The sequence below is a fragment of the Oreochromis niloticus genome, linkage group LG9, assembly GCF_001858045.2.
Source record: "Oreochromis niloticus isolate F11D_XX linkage group LG9, O_niloticus_UMD_NMBU, whole genome shotgun sequence".
Lineage (NCBI taxonomy): Eukaryota > Metazoa > Chordata > Actinopteri > Cichliformes > Cichlidae > Oreochromis > Oreochromis niloticus.
In genome coordinates this window covers 30,170,303-30,193,926 of record NC_031974.2, presented here as the reverse complement: position 1 = coordinate 30,193,926, position 23,624 = coordinate 30,170,303, and the positions used below count along the sequence as shown (strand labels likewise).

At 42.0% G+C, this 23,624-nt stretch overlaps 2 protein-coding genes across 2 annotated transcripts; one reads left to right on the top strand and one right to left on the bottom strand.

Moving 5' to 3' along the window:
- The first annotated feature begins 1,557 nt into the window (after positions 1-1,557).
- LOC109200494 (uncharacterized) lies at positions 1,558-4,332 on the top strand. Its single transcript, XM_019356078.2, has 4 exons — positions 1,558-2,192; positions 2,588-2,782; positions 2,871-2,947; positions 3,203-4,332. The coding sequence occupies exons 1-4, from the start codon at positions 2,160-2,162 to the stop codon at positions 4,179-4,181; spliced, it is 1,284 nt and encodes a 427-aa protein (XP_019211623.1). The 5' UTR covers positions 1,558-2,159; the 3' UTR covers positions 4,182-4,332.
- A 919-nt stretch (positions 4,333-5,251) lies between these two features.
- Positions 5,252-9,308, bottom strand: LOC109194380 (uncharacterized). The gene is made up of 4 exons (XM_019356079.2): positions 9,300-9,308; positions 6,285-6,832; positions 5,831-5,966; positions 5,252-5,545 (listed from the first exon to the last, which is right to left on the bottom strand). Exons 1-4 carry the CDS (start codon positions 9,306-9,308, stop codon positions 5,252-5,254), a joined length of 987 nt encoding a protein of 328 aa, XP_019211624.2.
- Between the last annotated feature and the right edge of the window lie 14,316 nt (positions 9,309-23,624).

The window sequence follows — 23,624 nt, the reverse complement described above, 5'->3', positions numbered from 1 at the left end:
CTTAGTACCATTGATGTTAAGTTAGACTCTTTTACTCCAACTGATCTTTCTGAGTTAACTTCAATAATTACTTCCTCCAAACCATCAACGTGTCTTTTAGACCCCATTCCTACAAAACTGCTCAAAGAAGTCCTGCCATTAATTAATTCTTCGATCTTAAATATGATCAACCTATCTCTAATAATCGGCTATGTACCACAGGCCTTCAAGGTGGCTGTAGTTAAACCTTTACTCAAAAAGCCATCTCTAGACCCAGCAGTCTTAGCTAATTATAGGCCAATCTCCAACCTTCCTTTCATATCAAAAATCCTTGAAAGAGTAGTTGTCAAACAGCTAACAGATCATCTGCAGAGGAATGGCTTATTTGAAGAGTTTCAGTCAGGTTTCAGAGCTCATCACAGCACAGAAACAGCTTTAGTGAAGGTTACAAATGATCTTCTTATGGCCTCTGACAGTGGACTCATCTCTGTGCTTGTCCTGCTAGACCTTAGTGCAGTGCTTGATACTGTTGACCATAATATCCTATTAGAGCGATTAGAACATGCTGTAGGTATTACAGGTACTGTACTGCAGTGGTTTGTATCATATCTATCTAATAGACTCCAATTTGTACATGTAAATGGAGAGTCCTCTTCACACACTAAGGTCAATTATGTTGTTCCACAGGGTTTTTCACTGCTATGCAGATGACATGCAGCTCTATCTATCCATAAAGCCAGATAACACACACCAATTAGTTAAACTGCAGGAATGTCTTAAAGACATAAAGACCTGGATGGCCGCTAACTTTCTGCTTCTTAATTCAGATAAAACTGAGGTTATTGTACTCGGCCCTGAAAATCTTAGAAATATGGTATCTAACCAGATTCTTACTCTGGATGGCATTACCTTGGCCTCCAGTAACACTGTGAGGAACCTTGGAGTCATTTTTGACCAAGACATGTCCTTCAATGCACATATTAAACAAATATGTAAGACTGCTTTCTTCCATTTACGCAACATCTCTAAATTTAGAAAAATCCTGTCTCTTAGTGACGCTGAAAAACTAGTTCATGCATTTATTACTTCCAGGCTGGACTATTGTAATTCATTATTATCAGGATGTCCTAAAAACTCACTGAAAAGCCTTCAGCTAATCCAAAATGCTGCAGCAAGAGTACTGACAGTACTCTCCTGTTTTGGCTTCCCTTCATTGGCTTCCTGTTAAATCCAGAATTGAATTCAAAATCCTGCTCCTCACATACAAGGTCTTAAATAATCAGGCCCCATCTTATCTTAATGACCTTGTAGTACCATATCACCCTATTAGAGCACTTCGCTCTCGCACTGCAGGCCTACTTGTTGTTCCTAGAGTATTTAAAAGTAGAATGGGAGGGAGAGCCTTCAGTTTTCAGGCCCCTCTTCTGTGGAACCAGCTTCCAGTTTGGATTCGGGAGACAGACACTATCTCTACTTTCAAGATTAGGCTTAAAACTTTCCTTTTTGCTAAAGCATATAGTTAGGGCTGGACCAGGTGACCCTGAATCCTCCCTTAGTTATGCTGCAATGGACTACTTGCACAATCACTTCCGCGTTCTATGTAGTCCTGCCCCAGTGCTTCCGCTATGGTTAAACCATGGCGACGTTCTACACTCGCTGCCTACAAGAGCTCCCAAAATTGAACATCACTGATGTTCATCGGATTTGCAGAGTGACGACTACCCCAGCCAGCAAATTAGATAAAGGATTTAAGTTATATGCTGCATCATATATACACAGCTACCAAGGTAAGAAAACGTAAATTAACCAACAAAGAAACATTAGCTAACGTCAAATGCAAACACTACGTTACTCCGCTATGTCCTTCATTTGATGTCAATTCTCTACATTACATGTTTTCTTAAATGGTGTTTTATGTCGTCCAAAACTATAGTTGAGGTTTTCTTAACTAATGTCACTTTTGTTGTTAGACACTGTTATAATAGCATTAGGTAGTTGGCTAACTAAGGAGGTAGTTAACTACCTAATGCTACTCTTGCTAAGTCTAAAGTACATATGTTTAAGACGTGCTGACATGAGTAATACAGAAATAATGCTAATGGTACTTGTGTCTTTATTCAGTGTCCAATAAAGACAGGTTGTCAGGGGAGGTCGGTGTGAGAGCCCTGTGCTACAGGTCAATGAGGAAGAGTGAGGCACCACACAGACTAAGTGTAGGCAGGAAGCTGTGTAAAGTTGTTAATCCCCGTTCAGTGGGGTTCAGTTCATTTAAGCATTAGTTAAGTGCATTCCTAAAGGCCCATCAACTTAAATGTTTTCCTTGTCTCCCTGCTTTATCACTCCTAATTTGACTAGTCAGATAGTTTAATCAACGTGTGTTTGGGTGATCAGAAACATTTGACACCAAGTTAATACTGCAAGTATACACAATCTAAGTTATTACAGTTATCAAGGATGGTCAAGTTGTTTTAATAGGGAGAGAAGGAAACACTAAGCATTTAGGAGGGTAAGCCTGTAGGGGTCAGTAACCATAACACTGAACTATGTTCCTGTTCGGCTCTTCCATGAAGATGATGTTACATTTTAAATTTTCGTTCTTTCTTCGTAGATTAAGCTTCTGGATTCATCGCCAGTGGTACTGACACATACCCAGTGCTCCTGTGTGGCAGGCGCTGTTATGTGCAATCACACTGTGGCACTGCTCTTCCAAACAGCACACTACTCACAACTCAGAGTGCCGGTTGTCCCCCCTGTGCATAGCTGCACGGAATCTGAACAGCAATGGCACAAGCCACGGACAGTGGTAATTTAAATGAGGTTAAAGTTTTTGAATTAGTCCATGTTTACATATGAACAGCAACACCATCCATAGTAAATGTGTCTTCTGTTAGGGTGTGAAGCCAGGACCCATCAACTCCATGATCTTCACTAAGCCGGTACCAAATAGGATGGCCCAGACTGGAGTACGGTAATTAGATTTGTAAAATTTGGTTTCCTGTGTTACAAATGCATGTTGCTATTTGTTCATACATACATGTGTCAGAATAGGTATTAATTTACATACAACATTACACTTTCTGAAGACGGCTAACTCAGTCATGTACATATACATCCCAGTCTCTAACTTATGCACCACTCTTTTACACCTTTTAGTTTTTAGTTTAGTTGTTGTTCAGTATAATAACCTTCTTCCTTGCATTATTGTCATTGATGTTTTCTTTAGGAGTGGCTTCTACAGAGGCATGGTGGCTCCGTTACCAGATCCTTGCTTGTTCAGAATAACGGAGGCATATGCAAAATTTAATATTGAGGACAGGCCACTTGTGACCACAATGAACATGACACCTGACAAGCCCCTTGTGGAAAGTGCTTTTGGGCTGGTGCAGGAGGGCAGTGTTCTGTCATATCAGCAGCCGGTTTTGACAACCCGGTACATCACACTACACCGTGATGCACCACCAACCCCGCACTTGCCTCTGGAGGGGTATGACATCTTGCCATCAGATTGTGTGTTTGTGTGCTCAGAAGAAGAGCTTCTGCATCTGAAAAGCTTGTCTGTAACTCTGGAAATGGCTCACAAAATAGAGGAAGCTACACGTGAGCAAAGCTCTTCATCTGAGTGGCATCAGCTCTGCAGGCTCAGAGTGACTGCCTCTAAGTTTCGGGAGGTGTGTCACGTCAGAGGCCAGAGCTCGGCAGAGTCACTAGCAGAGCGTATATTGAAGGGAACAAGGCAGACAGCAGACATGAGGAGAGGAACTGAGATGGAGCCTGCAATAGCAGCAGAGTATAGTAGGCTAATGAATGTTAACTACTCACCCTGTGGCCTGGTCATTCACCCCATTGCCTCCTGGCTTGCTGCATCTCCTGATGGTGTTGTTTTTGACCCCAATGAATACCCCCAGTTTGGCCTCGTCGAATTCAAATGTCCCAATGTACAAAATGTTATTGACTGCAAATATGTGCAGATGGAATGTGGTACCCCTAAACTAAAAAAGAGCCACACATATTACTGGCAAGTGCAAGGACAACTGCTCATCAGTGGGATGCAGTGGTGTGACTTTGTTGTGTGGGCACAAGAGGACTACCTAGTGCAAAGAATATACATGGATACAGATGTGCACATTGCAATCAGAGAAAAGGCTGACTACTTCTTTTTTTTTTACATATATATGCCAAGATACCTGCGTTTGGAAAAATGAACAGTGAAAACATAGCAAAAAGGAAAACAGATCCTTCAGGCTGGCTGGAACAAAATAACTGATGTTTTATTTGCAATGTATTTCATGAATTTTTTTGTTGTTACATGTTACTTTTATGTGAAATCAATAAACTCTTATTTAAGCAATGGCATCAATTTCATTTTTTAGAAACACACATTAAAACATTGAATTTGTGCAGAACTTATTTACATGGTAAGTATTTAAAAATCCATGCCTAGCATACTGACATACATTTAGACAATAACACAACTGAATGAAGAAAATGACAAATGGTATTTTGGATGTTACAAAAGCACGATGTCACCTATGATTTTGAAACGATTTAGTGATTTACTTTATAATTTTGATAAACAATTTTGTTGAATATGAATAGTAATATAGTAGTATAATTAAAAAGTATTATTAACATTCAACATTTGCAATGAATTAGAATGATCAATAACTGGAACTCAACTATCAGCACTCAAGTACCAGTTCTGTAATCAAGTTTTGTCAAGGAAGAAATGCAACTGTAGTGGCCTCAGCTGCAGGTCATTTTCCATAAGTTCCTTGTACTGGCACTGGTGTCTTGGGAAAAGTCCATATTGTCTCACTTAACCCATTTTTTAACTAATGCTGTGTTCTGGTAATTTGACAGCATGCATGCTACTGCAAACAGTTGGTTGATATTGTAAACATGTGACATGGTAATAATGCTATCAAAAAGTTTGTTCTGTTTTATCCTCCTAATGACTTGCTCCACATGTACCCTGAGTCTGGCTATGGCCTGCGTCTCCTTAACCTGGTATGCTGGCATCTGCTTCTGCTTAGATAGAAAAGGTGGGCAGTACACTTTGCATTTACAACAATCGGTGATTAGGAAGCCCTTATATACCATCACTGCCATGTCTTCAGTCAACTTCTCAGCAATGCCTGATTGTTTGAATAGTTCCTTGTCACTAACCGAACCAGCATACAGATTACAAATGAATGTCACTGGACCATGTGGAGCTATGCCAACCAGGGCTTTCATCGTACAGTGGGATTTGTACGAAGAGTACATTTCACTTTCACAGAAGTGGTGAGGATGGTGTCTGACACCTCAGCTCTGTACAGTCAAGGATTATCTGGGTGTCTGAGAAATCTTTGAATTCCTCAGGGAGGTAAGCTTGCACTTCTTCACGTGTAAGCCAGATGCATTGAGACCCCAGTGCAGTGGCAAGAAAATTTGTCCATGTTGCAATAATGCAGCTCACTGTGGACTGGTGTATGTTAAATCGGTGTGCCAGGTCCCTCTTCTTCAAACCAGCTGACAGGAAAACCAGGAAAAGAAAGAACTCGTCAATTGGCTGTAGCAGCTGCCTCTGGAAGGTGAAAACAAAAGGGAAAATGTTACTCCTTAAGCTATGAACTAGTAAAATTATGCTTTTCTTGGCTAAATCTTTTGTAATGGTTATGCATACCATACTGTACCATGGGGTAAACAATGAGGTGCTGTAGTACACAGGTATATGTATCTAAAGGATGCTGAGTCCTTTAGCATATATACACCTTTGTATGTATGCTATTGTACATAATGTAATGTTATTGTACATAAATACATTAACATTACACCTTTAGTTCTAACTACCAACAAACCCATAACCTACCATTGATGTGCGTGCAGGTGTCAACACTTCTTCGTTCCTATTGGCAGCTGACTTGGCTCTTGAAACCCGGATCATTTTGTAGATGCAAGGCTCAATCAAAAACCAAAATGCCATCAAATGATCATAGCTTGGAAATCTATTCACGAGAGAGACAAACATTGTGTCAATCATTAGTTAACATTACACACTGACATAAAAATAATGTAAACTGTGACAAATATGCTAATGGTATGCTGTATAACACAGTCTGATTAAGAGTCTATTTGGTGATGTATTTTACCTGTAGCATTAGGATATCGTTTAAATACTAAAGCATCTACATGAAACATACAATCAGCAGAGAAAAAGTAAATATCTATTTTGTTTTCATTAAGACTGGAAACACTTTCGAAATTTAACTGATGGTGACCTTGGTATATTTTAAACAGTTAGCTTGAATAGAGTTTAGGTGTACCTGGTGTAGAATCGGATGTCAGTGTCAGAGCCAGCAAAACGCTGTAACCCAAATTCTCGCTGGACACGTAACTCCTGTATTTCCTTCCTCAGAGTCTCCACGTCTTTGGACAGGTCTTCTGCAGCTGATGCAGATATGTCCAATGCAGACGGCTCAGGGACTGAGCAGTAGTCATGCTCTCTTGTAAGACTGTGCTCTTCTTGATCGTCAGGAGGAACTAGTTCAGGGCGTCGCTCCGTTCTCTCCCAAACACTACGCCGCGGTGGTTCAACTTTATACCCATTCCACTCAAAAAGTGTTGGTACAGCACCTTTAATAAGCCGCCTTCGACCATCAAGGGTTGTTGGCTCTATGAGTTGATCACTGGCAAAGTGTCTGCTGCAGACCCTGGTGTGAGAGGTAATCGTGAAATGATCCCGGCGTATGTTTACCAGCCATTGTCTTCTCAAGTCGGAATGGGTCGGAAAGTCATGAAAACTTAGTATGCTGTTAAATTTGGCTGAAGCCGAACAAAGTGGGACACAGCAATGCTCGGAGTATTTCTTCTCCTGTTTTTGAAAATGTTCTGTTTTAAATACTTTGCTTTTTATACTCATTCTGAAGTGACATTAGCGTAGCTACCGATAGATAAACAAACATACCGGAAACGCCCAAGCGGTTGTATTTGGAAACGGAAATACGTCACATGCCTTAGTGCAAGTAGTCCATAGACGTAGGCTGCCGGGGATTCCCATGATGCATTGAGTTTTTCCTTTCCAGTCACCTTTCTCACTCAGTATGTGTTAATAGACCTCTCTGCATTGAATCATATCTGTTATTAACCTCTGTCTCTCTTCCACAGCATGTCTTTCATCCTGTTTTCCTTCTCTCACCCCAACCGGTTGGAGCACATGGCCACCCCTCCCTCAGCCTGGTTCTGCCGGAGGTTTCTTCCTGTTAAAAGGGAGTTTTTCCTTCCCACTGTCGGCAAAGTGCTTGCTCATAGGGGGTCATATGATTGTTGGGTTTTTCTCTGTACCTATGAAGCGCCTTGAGGCGACTTTTGTTGTGATTTGGCGCTATATAAATAAAATTAAATTGAATTGAATTGAATAATTGTACTGAGGCTTCAAACTTTGATAGTGATATTCAGTGAAATAGTGGCTCAGAGAAGCATTCCACATTTCTAAACAAGGCTTCTTATTATACCAGGCAGTCATTTATTATGATCAACAGAATTGAATAGAATAGTCCTTTTTGTCATTGAACATCATCAAAATTGTATGTACAGCGAAATTATGGGACTAATTGTGCAGGAATAAAATATAAATAGTAAGATAGCAGGGATACATAACAAACAGAAGAAATATATACAGTCAAGAAGTGCCTAACTGACCCGAGACGCCAACCAGAAGGTTGAGGGTCAAACAGGTGGTGGGTGGCAAGGGGTCTACTGTGATGGCCCTGTTTATCCCGAGAAAGGAATTTTTGGGCAGTATTAATTACCCTCTGGGCAGCCTTCCTGTTTTCAGTTGTGGCCCCTGCGTATCAAACAATCATGCACTAGGAGAGTACTCTCTCAACTAAGGAGCGGTAGAAGGCCAGCAGCAGCTTCTAGTCCTGTTTATTCTTCCTAATGACGTGGAGGAAGCACAGCTGTTGTTGGTCCTTCTTTACAAGGGCATTTGAGTTGTGGGTCCAGGTGAGATCAGATAAGATGAGGGTGCACAGAAACCTTGAAACACACAGATTCCATGTGTTCTCGATTTTTGATGAGAGGTGACTGGACTTGTCTGTGTCTCCTGAAGTCCGTTATGAGGTCTTTTATTTTAAGGACATTCAGTTTTCTACCTTTGCCCTGTACGCTGTCTCATCTACATCAGATATAAGCCTAACCACGGTGGTTTCATCTGCATACTTAACAATGACATTGGTTGGCTGGGTTGGTATACAGTCATATGTGTACAGGGCGTATAGTAGGGGACTGAGAACGCAGCCCTGCGGGTGTCCGGTGCTGAGTGACAGTGGCGAGGAGAGGTGGGGGCTGAGACTGATTGAGGTCAGTTTGTTGGGAAGTCTTTGATCTAGGAACAGGTGGCAGGGGGGTGGGGATGGGGCAGCTGAAGTTTATTAACATGTGCCGGATAATGTTTACAGTTTGATAACATGGGCAGCTCAATTTCAACCATATACATTTAATTTGTGCTATATACTTGAATATTTATATTAAAGCAATTATGTTATATTTTGTAACTTGTAATATATTGTATGATTTAATATATTTTAATCAGTTACTGTTCTTACTGTCTTGGACCATCTGTGGCCACATAATTTTTTCAGAGATTAATGCAGTATTTGCATTCTGATTCTGATTTAGTTCGTGCAGCTTTTTAGCTGCCTCCTACAACTCTGCACACCACGCAGCTCTCTCATTAGGTCCCAGAATCCAAATTTAATAGGGGAGAATACACTTTTTTCCCTTTATTTTTTGTATGTATACTGCATGTACTTAAAGGTCACATACCAATTTTAATCAGTTTATGAGATTTTTTTTAAACTTGATGTAAAGTCTGAGATGTAAATAATAAGCTGTGAAAATATGAAGTCTCTTACTGCAATATTCTTCGCCCCTTCACAACAAGACTTTCCAAATATAAAATAGCCAAAAGGAGGTGACCTGAAAGCAAGCAAAGTAGGGAAAATACACTAATGGGACAGAAAGGACCCCCCCCCACACACACACACACACACGTTACAAAGTGAGTGAATGTTTGTTTACAGTGTACATTTTCTATGTAGCTGCTTTCCAGCTTTCCATTGGCAAATATGACAAGTTGTACCAAAAAACACAAATATTATTAGATAATCTAATAGAACAAATTTCTGGAGTTTCTAGCTGGCACTCAGATTACAACGTAAAAATAATTTTGTTAAACATATTTTTGTTAAACAAGTATATTTTTCATTTTAGAGATCTAGGTCACTCCATCTGGACTGTAAATTAAATTTATTATTTTTGGCATTTACTATGCTCACCAGCGCCATATTGGATTGGAATTTATAGGAAGTTTTGGGAATTTTAAATGGAGTTCTATATTGAATCAAATGGGCTTCATCTTGCATGGCTAGAAGAAGACTTCATCTGCGGCCAGGTAGTTGTCTCCCTCCTCTCCTAAACAACTTCAAGACCGATAGCAGATATTTCAGTTTTGTTTTGATTATATAAAAAAATGTATGAATTTGAATTTTTAAAATCATTAAGATGTTCTGATTATTATTATTTGATTAAGTGGTTTGACTTGCCCCTGTTAAAATTGGCTAATTAAAGTATTCTATCTGCAAAAAGTAAATTTGGTGTACATTCACTTTTTTGGGTTCTTTCTAAAATTAGAAAGAAGCCAGCTGTGCCAGAGTGAACCGAGCCACAGGCCCAGTGGCCGGAGGCCTGAGGGGCCGCCACACCCCGGAGTGAGCTGGTACATACCTGAGCGCCCAGCCCCACACACCAAGAACCACTAACGCACCGATGCCTGAGGGCATCAGCCACCGGCAGAAAGTGTGGTGAGGGGAGATAGGCCTCCATACTTTGGAGGGCCTGGGATGTTCCCAAAGAGGTGGAGTCAGAGATCTGACCTGACATATAGACACAGACAAACAGGCACACACAGACACAAACATGCATTCCCACCCTCATGCACATATATACAAATACTCAGCACTCACCCAAAGTAAAGACAGACACAAATGGACATTGTACTACACACAATCACACTCCCCAAACATACTCTATACCCCAGGTCCAGGTACCCTCGCAGCCAGAGGAGATGTTACCCTTTCCCATAGGGTGGAGACAAGCAGACCGTCCCGGGCCCCGCAGCAGCAGGGAGGCCTCATATCCCAGAACCCAATCGGACGGCCAACTCCTCCACCCAGCCCCTCCGCCCTGATGGCTAACAGAGAACAGGGGTGAGTGAAGACCCCATACCTACCTACCTCCTCCACTCATGTGTAGTGTTGCTGCGTGTTGTTCTAAAGTGTATTTAAAACACGGGAGGGCATGGTGCTTTCTGCCAGCGAGAAGCAGGTGTCGGCACGGCCTCTCCCGAGAACCCTCAATGTCTACATGCATTTAAAATTAAGAGGTGGGCATCGACGCCAGAGGTGAGGTTGAATACACAGACTGTCCTCCGGACGCTGTGTAACGTGCCCACCCCCAAGGCCCTATATGTATGTGTTATGAGAGTGTGAGTAATGTGGATGTCTAAGTTGTGGAAAAAAAATTGAGGCACAGGTGGCCAGAAGGGGACAGAAGGGGGGGCGGGATGCCTCCTGCACCCCAAGGCCCTGCATGTGTGGGTGGGTGTGGTGGAGCGGGAAGAGGGAGGCAGTCGGGGAAGGGGAGAGAAGGAAGAGAAGGGCAAGCAGCCTCTCCCTGGGGCCAGCTCCCCCTGCTGACCCCAGTAGGCACCCCCGCCCCCTGGAACCCACCAAGGCAAGGGGACCCAGGCCCATCCAGACCGGGGCCCATTCAGATGTTTAACCTGAGTAGTGAAAAACCTCTGAAAATGATGTGCCGGGAGTTCACTGTTCTCGCCGGCTCTAGTGAGTCTCAACCTCCCTGTCAGCTATCGAGCTGGTGGGTAACAGATGTCTCCAAAAACATTGGAGCGCTTTTGCAAATATGAGATGTCTTGATAAGCCGAGCAGATATTTTAAGTTTACACAGCTACATTCTCGCCTGAAAATATCTTAAAAGTTTATTTTGTGACCCAGAAAGAGTAATAATAAAACAAATTTCCAACAATGGCGAATTGGCTGGGCTGCGCTATGAATTCTGGTTGGGCCATCCTTGTACATGCATTACTGCCATCTTTTTTTTTCAGTCGGTTATTGCACTCTTAAACCCTACTACTTATTCCTCGTCTTTCAGGATCTTACAAAGCTTCAAACGATGCGCCAACTATTAAATTCGTCGTTGACGATTTTGATAGTCGACGTAATCGTGACTATTCGACTAATTGTGGCAGCCCTACTCTGGATAACTGTTTTTGTCATGTAATTGGATTGCACTTTGTCAGGCCTCTACCCTAAGACCTGACCAACTTGGGTGTCCCACCTGAAGGCTAAGCTTCCGCTGGTCTAGCTTTTATGGTCACTAAGGTGCGCAAACCCCCTGACCATGTTAAGGTGGCAATCCCTCAGGGGGAAAACAGAAAAGCAAAAAAACAAAAAATAAAATGAAATATATATTTTCTCATCTAAATGTCCACTGAGCTGTGAACCAGGGGGCGGTAATCCGCCTTAACATTAGTTGCCAACCAAGAAGTAGAAGAAGCTGTGAGCCAGGAGGGAGGGGGTGAGTGAGTGAGTGAGTGGGGGTGTCCAAATTCATGGGCTGCATCCTCCTGAGGCCGCATTTGTAGGCCGACTACGTCACAGCGATGCGACGAAGGCTGTCGAAATTCGTAGACTACTCTGAATGCAGCTGACAAATGTGTCCTCCTTTTCCCTGAATTTGAAAGATGGGCCGGGTGTGTCCTTCGTGGCCCACCATATCCCAGAATTCCTAGCGCGGCCCAGCGAATTCCAGTTTTCAACAACGGCGGCTGCTACTGAGTTTTTAATATTACTCTTATTAATCTTTCTGGGTCACAAAATAAAGTTTTAACATATTTTCAGACAAGAATGTAGTTGTGTAAACTTCAGATATCTGCTCAGTTTATCAAGACATCACATATTTGCAAAAGTGCTCCGACGTTTTTGGAGACGTCTGTTAATCCACCAGCTCGACAGCTAGCCGGGAGCTCGAGGGTCACTGGAGCCGCCGAGAACGGCAAATTCCCAGCACATCATTTTCAGATCACCACGGTCTTTCGCTACTCCAGTTAAACGTAATATATAAGTCACTTAGATAACCTAAAAATGTTATTGTTTGACTTTTTTCAGTGTTTTATTTGTTCGTGAGTAAATTGGTTTAGCTGAGATTAATGTTATTAGATTAGATTAGATAAAATAAAACTTAATTAATCCCCCGGGTGGTTTTCACACAGCTGAATAAACGTCAAACAGAAAACTGATTAAACAGAAGTGTGAGATGGTCGAGAATTTGCACCAGTGCCCTGTTGTATTTTAGATAGCAAGGATCAGACAGCTGAGTTTATTAAACTCCACCAAGACAGCGGTGACGCAAATCTGAAGGCTAGACTGTCCAATTTCACAGCCGTTTACTTCTGGCCTACCTGACCTTCTGAGGACCTGGCCCACGTAGACCGCGAAGGCCGGGTCCTCAGGAGGATGCAGGCCATGAATTTGGACACGACTAGTTCGTTCATGCTATGATTCAGCACAGCAAGGGAGAGGGTGAGGGAGTGAGTGATTCGTTCATGCTACAATTCAGCACAGGAAAGGAGGGGGTGAGTAACTCAAATGTGCTGTTAGCATATTAGCAGAGTGATGCTACTGTGAACTGAGGAGCTATTGTCTTTATGTGAGCTTTCTACTCAGGGTTTTTTCTTCCAGTTCAGAGCAGATATGTTTCTGTTAAGAAACTGGCTGTTGTGTTTTTTTCCCCCACAATTTTAATTATAAGCTAGATATATTTCTACTAATTAAATTTGTTTGCTAACAGCAACAGGGATGAGTCAGTGAATGAGTCAGTTGGGCTTGTGAATCATGATTCACAAGTCAGTAAAGTGATTCTCGAGTATTGAACGATTCGTTCATGATTCGCACATCACTAGCACGGAGGCAAAGAGCGAACGAGACGTGAAACCTAACATCTCATGTGTGCCTTTTCCAGCGGATTTTTCAGCTACTGTAGTAAATCTTGTCCATATTCAGTTTGTGGGCAATATTGTTTTCTTTCTCAACTTCTAAAAGTTTGACTTAAGGGGGCAGGACGTTTGTTTAAGGGGGCATTGCCCCCTCTTGCCCCAGCGGCGACTCTTCCCACGAGGGATATGGGTAAAGATTTCCATCTAGCCAGATCGCCTTCTACTGTCTTTAGAAGTGGGATGTGGTTTAATTCAGTTAAATCTGCAAGCTTAGGAGAGATATTAATACCTAAATATTTAATATTTCCAGATTGTAGTGGGGTAGAAGAAGAATTATGGAAGGAGCAATTAATTGGAAAAACTGTAGAGTTTGACCAGTTAATTGAATAATCTGAAATAGAGATGGACCGATCCAATATTACGTATTGGTATCGGTCCGATACTGACCTAAATTACTGGATCGGATATCGGAGGGAAATAAAAAATGTAATCCGATCCATTAAATATCAAAAAAGCACCTCAAAAAACTTGCAACATGGCGGAACTCGGCTCATAACCGTAGCACGTCAGAGCAGTATGCATCACGTGATAGAGCGGCTGTGTGTATTTGTAGCCTCGCTAGAAATCCGGCATTTCATCTCCGAGGAAGTTATCCCAGAGAGAAGTAAAGCAAGTGTGTAAGTTCATCTCTGAATGTTTGTAAAGCGTTCCCATGTTAAGCTTAACAACTGATATATGGAGCGACTGCCTCTCTCTCCCTCCCTCTCCTGTTGCTACTTCAATCGTGAAACTGATCAATGATCAACTGATCGGCTTTTCTGTCGCGAGTCCGTCTCTCTTCTTTGTTTTTGGCCCACTTTGCATCAGAAAGAGGAAACCGGCGGCGGAACAACAGCAGCACGTTTAAGCTTGATAAGCTGTTGTTAGAATTTATTTAATATTACTTTCTACACCAGGATCCTTTTCTACGTAGCTGACGGCTGGTAACTGTGCAGGGGCGGATCTAGCAAAGTTTAGCCAGGGGGGCCGATAGGGCATGAACAGGGAAAAGGGGGGCACAAAGACATACTTTTCTTTCATATTCTCATTTAAAATTGTAATAAATAATTATCTGAATCTTACATGAATCTTACTGAATCTTAATCTGATGTAAAATGTATAGAAGTGTATAGAATGTATAGAAGTCCATTACTGTATAAGTCTAATATACCCTAGTAAGCTACTACTACTACTTTTTCCTTTGGGAAAGTACCATCTGTGCAGTCTGCAATTCTGTTGAAGAAAGATGTTGAATCTTTTTAATTATTCTTGAAAAATAATTTATTTCTGTGCATTTTTTTTCACCCTGCATCAAATTAAAGTTGATTACATCAATTAAGCATCATCAGGTGGAGGGTGAGGGGTGGTTCCCCATTTTCTTTTGCTGGGAGTTTGCAACCCTATTAGTTAGGTTGCTTAATATTTCTGCTAAGTACTCTTTAAAATACCACAATAGGGAGGATGGTGCAGGTTTAAGTTTATTAGATTGATCAGTGTTGCTGAACTATAAAATATTTTGGGTGCAGTGTATTTTTTACATACAGGTATAACAGAATAGCTTTAGTGTTGTTGTTTATTTAAACTTGAGTATGAACTTATACAAAATGCAGCAAGATATTAAAAAAACAGTTTTATTGATTAAAAAACACACTATATGGGATTCATGTCGGTATCGGCAGATATCCAAATTTATGATATCGGTATTGGTATCGGACATAAAAAAGTGGTATCGTGCCATCTCTAATCTGAAACAACACATCATCCGCATAAAGACTGATTTTATGTTCTACTTTCTTCCATTTTATGCCCTTAATGCTTGTAACCTGTCTAATTGCTGCTGCTAGTGGTTCGATAAAAATTGCAAACTGTGAATGGGAGAGTGGGCATCCCTGCCCTGGTGCCCCCTCAGGAGACAGAAGCTGGAGGATGTTTGGTCATTTGATCTGACACAAGCTGTTGGGGAATTGTATAACATTTTTAGCCAGTTTATGAAAGAGTTTCCAAAACCAACTTTGTGTAAAGTTCAAATAAAAAATTTGCTTTTTTTTTTGGAATAGCGTGTGTGTGTGTGTGTGTGTGTGTGTCTGTGTGGTTCGATAATGTGAACCACAGTATTGTTTCAAAGTCTCACCTTGCTGGTTACAGTACTTCTGATGTTGATTCTGCATTGCTATTTCTTGATCAAATAGCACAGGTCATGCAGAGTAAAAAAAGATTCTATAGGTGATAGGTTAGTGGTTGCTATATACATATATAGAAGGAAAGATCAAACAACAGGTGGGAATGTCAAGGGATTTTAGGATTTTGGGATTTTCATTATGTTATGCTTAAAAGTACATTTCATTATCTGGATGTGTTTGCTCTTTTAGTATTCAGCTTAAATGGGGAAGTTACGCTCTGTTCAGACTCAACAGGAAGCCTGCACACAGCACAGTTCTATTTTATCTCTTCCTGTACGTCTCTGAGAATGCTATGAATAAAAGGCTGACAACTATTGCAGGGGGTGCGAGTCTCCATGAGTCTCACCCATGTACACGCTAACCTGTCTGTCTGAGAGTCTTTATTCTGACCTGAGTTGCAATACAGGAAAACTCCTGACAAAGAAATAGAGTTCATTGTAACAGTTGCAGAGAACAGGAGTGGGGGTGTCCATTTAAAGCTAAGTAGAGTAGCTTACAAAGACATATTTTCAAAAAAAGGAAGCATTTTTATATTCCAAACGATAACAGTAGCAATTTGAACTTCTGTTTGTGCATTGCCCACTCATTTGATCCAACCATGTCTGAGCAAGAACATGAAAACACACGTGAAAATCCACAGAGAGCCAGAGGTTAATATTAACTATTGATTGAATGCTTCATGCTGCATAAACAAAAGGTGATTGAAAAAAGTTGAAGGAGAAACAAAACTAAACTTAACTTAAATATCCTGAGCCACAACTGAGCCAGCAGTCTGAGAAAAGATCTCTGCATCGATGATACCATACTATAAGGTCTTTAAGATGAGATGGGTCCTGATTATTGATGTGTAGAATGATTCCAAATTTTCAATTTGGAATGATCAAACTGTATTATTGATTTGGAATGATCAATTATTATCTTACCATTTAGAGAAGAGCTGTCCAATCTGATGGTGCTTTTCTGTAACAGTACCCCGTAAAATTTGAAAATGGCAAACAAGGGCTGATCTATAATACTACCCATTAAAAATGTTATGTGGCATTAAAATGTCATATTACAACATCAGTGCCATATCAGCACCAAGTGTTTATGTTACCTAGGTTTCACAATAATGAAACAAGCCCAGGCATAACTGATAGCAAATGTCATGTGCCAGTTTTCAACAAGGTAGTAACTAAAAGGAGACTACTTTAACAACTGCCAACCAAGTACTTTCTAATATACGCAAAAAAAAAAAAAAGGTTCCTGTTAAAAGTGTAAACAACAAATTTGTTTCACCACTTAAGGCATAAACACCATTGAGTAAAACTTGGCTATGAAGAACGAGGTGATGTCCTAAGCAAACATAAAGACGATTAAAGCTGCAAGCAGCGTTATGAGGGCCCTCGCACCCCCGGCACGTCGAGCCACGCCCACCACCTAAAACCAGCACGTCCGATCTGATGTCACATTGATGGAATTCATGCATTTAACCACCAGCTAACATTTCATCTCATTCAATCATGATTATAGTCGTCCCACTAGGTGGCGCTCTAACCATTACTGACAAATGGCACAACAAACATTTCCGAGCTCGAGTCTAATCATGCCTGCGACCTTTGGGAGACATTGGACATTGTATTTGTGAGTGACAGCAGATTACTGCTCTTTGGCGAGTGATTGAAACTCCACGTGCCGCCATGACCACCCCGTTTCCCTGAACGTAAAAAGCTTCGCAATTTAACATCACGAAGGTCTTTAGATTCCACACCCTGAAGATTGCGTCAATCTGACGAAATCCCTTGGAGGAGTTCGTCAAAGTACGCTGCCTGAAAAGAGGGGAAAATCTCGCCAAAATTACACATTAATTTTAAAATAGCTGACTTCCTGTTGGATTTGGGATATTGCTCCAAGAGACTTTTTTTGAACATCTTGACATCTCCTATAAGCTCACCAGGTTTCAGACTCATACATAAAACACACAGAGCAGGGGCTGTTGTTTTGAAATTTTGTAGGGGGCGCTGTGGAGCCATTTTGCGCTATTCAATGAAAGTGATCACATAACCAGAAAGCCTTCATCAAATTGGAGGTGTGTGCCAAATTTCAAGACTTTTTAAACTTTCCAAGCCCCTCAAAAGGCATTTCATTGTTCATGGTGAACCGCGTTGCCGCCAGGGTGCGCCGTTCAGTTTAATGTCACAGTGTTCTCACTGAAGCATCAAGAGGGACTGATGGTGATATTCACCGCTTTTGAGGTGGCCACGATGAACCTGTGAAAATCAGTACATCAAAATGAAAGACATGACATTTCCTGTTGCCACTAGGTGGCGCTCTGCGTATTCCTGACAATGGGCACATCAATCTGTTCAGGGCAGGTCTGACATCATGCCTGTAAAGTCTTGTACTGATCAGACAGGATTTCATTGAGTTATACTAATTTGTTTCTTCATGGCGAGACATCAAAGTTCACCATGCTGCTGGGGTCACACCCTTTCGCGAAAAGTCACAGTTTTCACTGTAATCCAAGACCAACTCCTTAGGGCTTTCCTGGAGAAATTTCAGGCTGCAGATGTCACCCATCACTATACTGTACCCCAAAGTGTAAAACATGACATTTCCTGTTCCCACTAGGTGGCGCTGTCCCTGATGTCAAATATGGCAGTTAAAATATGTTCAGTGGTGGAGCCTTATCATATGTCTGGTCTTTGCTCCAGATCGGATAATGTATGACAGAATGAGAGGCAATAAGATTTTCATGGCGAGTCATCGACGTTCGCCATGGCGCCACGGCCTCACCGTATCCCGAAAACTGAAAAGCTCCGCAATTTAACATGGCCCACGTGTGTAGTTGACACTGACCAAAGATGAAGGTTATGAAATCAAACCCCAAGGAGGAGTTCGCAAAAGTTCGAGGCATGGAAATGGCAAAATTCGAGCCAAAATGTCACCTTCACTTCTAAATTGCGGACTTCCTGTTGGGTTTACGTCAATGGTCACACTGACTTTTTTGTTCGTCTTGGGATGGTACGCATGTGTGCCAGATTTCATAAATGTAGCTCAAACAATGTGTTCGTAGGGCTGCATTTAACAACGCATAGGTGGCGCTCTAGAGCCATTTCCCAGTGCTCATATGTATAACCATTAAAATACGAAATTTTTCACCAGACCTGATGCGTGTGCAAAATTTCATGAGTTTTTGAGCATGTTAAAGCCCTCAAAAAGGCAATTCATGTCAATGAAAAATAATAATAATAATAATAATAATTAAAGCTGCAAGCAGCGATATGAGGGTCCTCGCACCCCCGGCGCGTCGAGCCAAGCCCAACACCTAAAACCAGCGCTTCCGATCTGATGTCACATTGATGGAATTCATGCATTTAACCACCAGCTAAAATTTCATCTCATTCAACCATTATTATAGTCGTCCCACTAGGTGGCGCTCTAACCATTACTGACAAATGGCATAACAAACATTTCCGAGCTCGAGTCTCATCACGCCTGCGACCTTTGGGAGAGATTGGACATTGTGTTTTTGAGCGACAGCAGGTTACTGCTTTTTGGCGAGTGATTGAAACTCCACGTGCCGCCATGACCACCCCGTTTCCCTGAACGTAAAAAGCTTCGCAATTTAACATCACAAAGGTCTTTAGATTCCACACACAGGAGATCGCGTAAATCTAATGAAATCCCTTGGAGGAGTTCGTCAAAGTATGAGGCCTGAAAAGAGGGGAAAATGTCGCCAAATTTACACCTTAATTTTAAAATGGCTGACTTCCTGTTGGATTTGGGATATTGCTCCAAGAGACTTTTTTGTACATCTTGATATCTCCAATAAGCTTGCCAGGTTTCAAACTCATACATAAAACACAGAGCAGGGGCTGTTGTTTGAAATTTTGTAGGGGCGCTGTGGAGCCATTTTGCGCTCTTCAAGGAAAATGAACATATAAAAAGAAATCCCTCATCACATTAGAGGTGTGCGCCAAATTTCAAGACTTTTTAAACTTTTCAAGCCCCTCAAAAGCCACTTCATCTTTCATGGTGAACTGCGCTGCCACCAGGGTGCGCCGTTCAGTTTATAGTCACAATTTTCTCACTGAAGCATCAAGAGGGACTGATGGTGATATTCACCGCTTTTGAGGTGGCCACGATGAACCTGTGAAAATCAGTACAACAAAATGAAAGACATGACATTTCCTGGTGCCACTAGGTGGCGCTCTACGTATTCCTGACAATGGGCATATCAATCTGTTCAGAGTGGGTCTGACATCATCCCTGTAAAATCTGGTACTGATCACATTGGATTTCATTGAGTTACACTAATTTGTTTCTTCATGGCGAGACCTCAATGTTCGCCATGCTGCTGGGGTCACACCCTTCAGCGAAAACTCACAGTTTTCTCTGTAACCCAAGACCAACTCCTTAAGGCTTTCCTGGAGAAATTTGAGGCTGCAGATGTCACCCATTACAATACTGTACCCCAAAGTGTAAAACATGACATTTCCTGTTCCCACTAGGTGGCGCTGTACTGATGTCAAATATGGCAGTTGAAATATGTTCAGGGGTGGAGCCTTATCATATGTGTCCACTTTGGTCAAGGTCGGACAATGTATGACAGAGCGAGAGGCAATAAGATTTTCATGGCGAGTCATCGAAATTCGCCGTGGCGCCACGGCCTCACCGTATACCGAAAACTCAAAAGCTCCGCAATTTAACATGGCCCAGGTGTGTAGTTGACACTGACCACATATGAAGCTTGTACGATGAAATTCCAATGAGGAGTTCGCAAAAGTTCGAGGCATGGAAATGGCAAAATTAGAGCCAAAATGTCACCTTCACTTCCAAATGGCGGACTTCCTGTTGGGTTTGCGTCAATGGTCCCACTGACTTTTTTGTTCGTCTTGGCATGATACACATGTGTGCCAAATTTCATACATGTAGCTAAAACGATGTGTTCGTAGGGCTGCATTTAACAAGGCATAGGTGGCGCTACAGAGCGATTTCCCAGTGCTCATATGTAAAACCATTAAAATACAAAATTTTTCACCAGACCTGGCATGTGTGCAAAATTTCATGAGTTTTTGAGCATGTTAAAGCCCTCAAAAAGGCAATTCATTTCGGTAAAAAATAATAATAATAATAATAATAATAATAATAATAAACAGAGCCGATACAATAGGGCCTTCGCACTCTCAGTGCTCGGGCCCTAATTAAAGCTGCAAGCAGCGATATGAGGGCCCTCGCACCCCAGCACGTCGAGCCAAGCCCAACACCTACAACCAGTGCGTCCGATTTGATGTCACATTGATGGAATTCATGCATTTAACCACAAGCTACATTTCATCTCATTCAATCATTATTATAGTCGTCCCACTAGGTGGCGCTCTAACCATTACTGACAAATGGCATAACAAACATTTCCGAGCTTGAGTCTCATGACGCCTGCGACCTTTAGGAGAGATTGTACATTGTGTTTTTGAGTGACAGCAGATTACTACTTTTTGGCGAGTGATTGAAACTCCACGTGCCGCCATGACCACCCCGTTTCCATGAACGTAAAAAGCTTCGCAATTTAACACCACAAAGGTCTTTAGATTCCACATATTGGAGATTGCGGCAATATGATGAAATCCCTTGGAGGAGTTCATCAAAGAACGGTGCCTGAAAAGAGGGGAAAATGTCGCCAAAATTACACATTAATTTCAAAATGGCTGACTTCCTGTTGGATTTGGAATATTGCTCCAAGAGACTTTTTTGTACATCTTGATATCTCCCACAAGCTTACCAAGTTTCAGACTCATAGATAAAACACAGAGCAGGGGCTGTTGTTTTGAAATTTTGTAGGGGGCGCTATGGAGCCATTTTGCGCTATTCACGGAAAGTGATCACATATCAAGAAAGCCATCATCACATTGGAGGTGTGCGCCAAATTTCAAGACTTCTTAAACTTTCCAAGCCCCTCAAAAGGCACTTCATCTTTCATGGTGAACAGTGTTGCCACCAGGGTGCGCCGTTCAGTTTAAAGTCACAATTATCTCACTGAAGCATCATGAGGGACTGATGGTGATAGTCACCGCTTTGAAGTGGCCACGATAACCTGTGAAAATCAGTGCAACAAAATATAAGACATTACATTTCTGTTCCACTAGGTGGCGCTCTACGTATTCCTGAGAATGGGCACATCAATCTGTTCAGGCGGGTCTGACATCATCCCTGTAAAATCTGGTACTGATCAGATGGATTTCATTGAGTTACACTAATTTGTTTCTTCATGGCGAGACCTCAATGTTCGCGATGGTGCTGGGGTCACACCCTCTGATGAAAATCACAGTTTCACTGTAACCCAAGACCACCTCCTTAAGGCTTTCCTGGAGAAATTTGAGGCCGCAATGTCACCATTACAATACTGTACCCCAAGTGTAAACTGACATTTCTGTTCCCACTAGGTGGCGCTGTCCCTGGTGTCAAATATGGCAGTTGAAATGTGTTCAGGGTGGAGCCTTATCATATGTGTGCTCTTTGGTCCAGGGGACCATGTATGACAGAATGAGAGGCATAAGATTTTCATGGCGAGTCAACGAAATTCGCCGTGGCGCCACGTCGTCACGTATCGCAAAAACTCAAAAGCTCCGCATTTAACATGGCAGGTGTGTAGTTGACACTGAAAATGTGAAGCCTATACAACAAATCCAAGGAGGAGTTCGAAAAATTCGAGGCATGGAAATGGCAAAATTAGAGCCAAAATGTCACTTCACGTCCAAATGGCGGACTTCTGTTGGTTTGCGTCAATGGTCCCACTGACTTTTTGTTCGTCTGGCATGATACACATGTGTGCCAAATTTCATACATGTAGCTCAAACCATGTGTTCGTAGGGCTGCATTTAACAACGCATAGGTGCGCTACAGAGCCATTTCCAGTGCTCATGTGTAAAACCATTAAAAATAAATTTTTCACCAGACTGGCATGTTGCAAATTTCATGAGTTTTGAGCATGTTTAGGCCTCAAAAAGGCCCTGTTTTGCCTGAATAATAATATATAATTAAAGCTGCAAGCAGCGATATGAGGGCCTCGTACCCCCGGCGCGTCGAGCCAAGCCAACACCTAAACCAGCGCTTCCGATCTGATTCACATTGATGGAATTCATGCATTTAACCACCAGCTAAAATTTCATCTCATTCAACCATTATTATAGTCGTCCCACTAGGTGGCGCTCTAAACCTTACTGACAAATGGCATAACAAACATTTCGAGCTCGAGTCTCATCACGCCTGCGACTTTGGAGAGATTGGACATTGTGTTTTTGAGCGACAGCAGGTTACTGCTTTTGGCGAGTGATTGAAACTCCACGTGCCGCCATGACCCCCCATTTCCCTGAACGTAAAAGCTTCGCAATTTAACATCACAAGGTCTTTAGATTCACACACAGGAGATCGCGTAAATCTAATGAAATCCTTGGAGGAGTTCGTCAAAGTATGAGGCCTGAAAAGAGGGAAAATGTCGCCAAATTTACACATTAATTTAAAATGGCTGACTTCCTGTTGGATTTGGGATATTGCTCCAAGAGACTTTTTGTACATCTTGATATCTCCAATAAGCTTGCCAGGTTTCAACTCATACATAAAACACAGAGCAGGGGCTGTTGTTTTGAAATTTTGTAGGGGGCGCTGTGGAGCCATTTTGCGCTGTTCAAGGAAAATGAACAATAAAAAAATCCCTCATCACATTAGAGGTGTGCGCCAAATTTCAAGACTTTTTAAACTTTCAAGCCCTCAAAGCCACTTCATCTTTCATGGTGAACTGCGTTGCCACCAGGGTGCGCCGTTCAGTTTATAGTCACAATTTTCTCACTGAAGCATCAAGAGGGACTGATGGTGATATTCACCGCTTTTGAGTGGCCACGATGAACCTGTGAAAATCAGTACAACAAAATGAAAGACATGACATTTCCTGGTGCCACTAGGTGGCGCTCTACGTATTCCTGACAATGGGCATATCAATCTGTTCAGGGCGGGTCTGACATCATCCCTGTAAAATCTGGTACTGATCAGATTGGATTTCATTGAGTTACACTAATTTGTTTCTTCATGGCGAGACCTCAATGTTCGCCATGCTGCTGGGGTCACACCCTTCAGCGAAAACTCACAGTTTTCTCTGTAACCCAAGACCAACTCCTTAAGGCTTTCCTGGAGAAATTTGAGGCTGCAGATGTCACCCATTACAATACTGTACCCAAAGTGTAAAACATGACATTTCCTGTTCCCACTAGGTGGCGCTGTCCCTGATGTCAAATATGGCAGTTGAAATATGTTCAGGGTGGAGCCTTATCATATGTGTCCACTTTGGTCAAGGTCGGACAATGTATGACAGAACGAGAGGCATAAGATTTTCATGG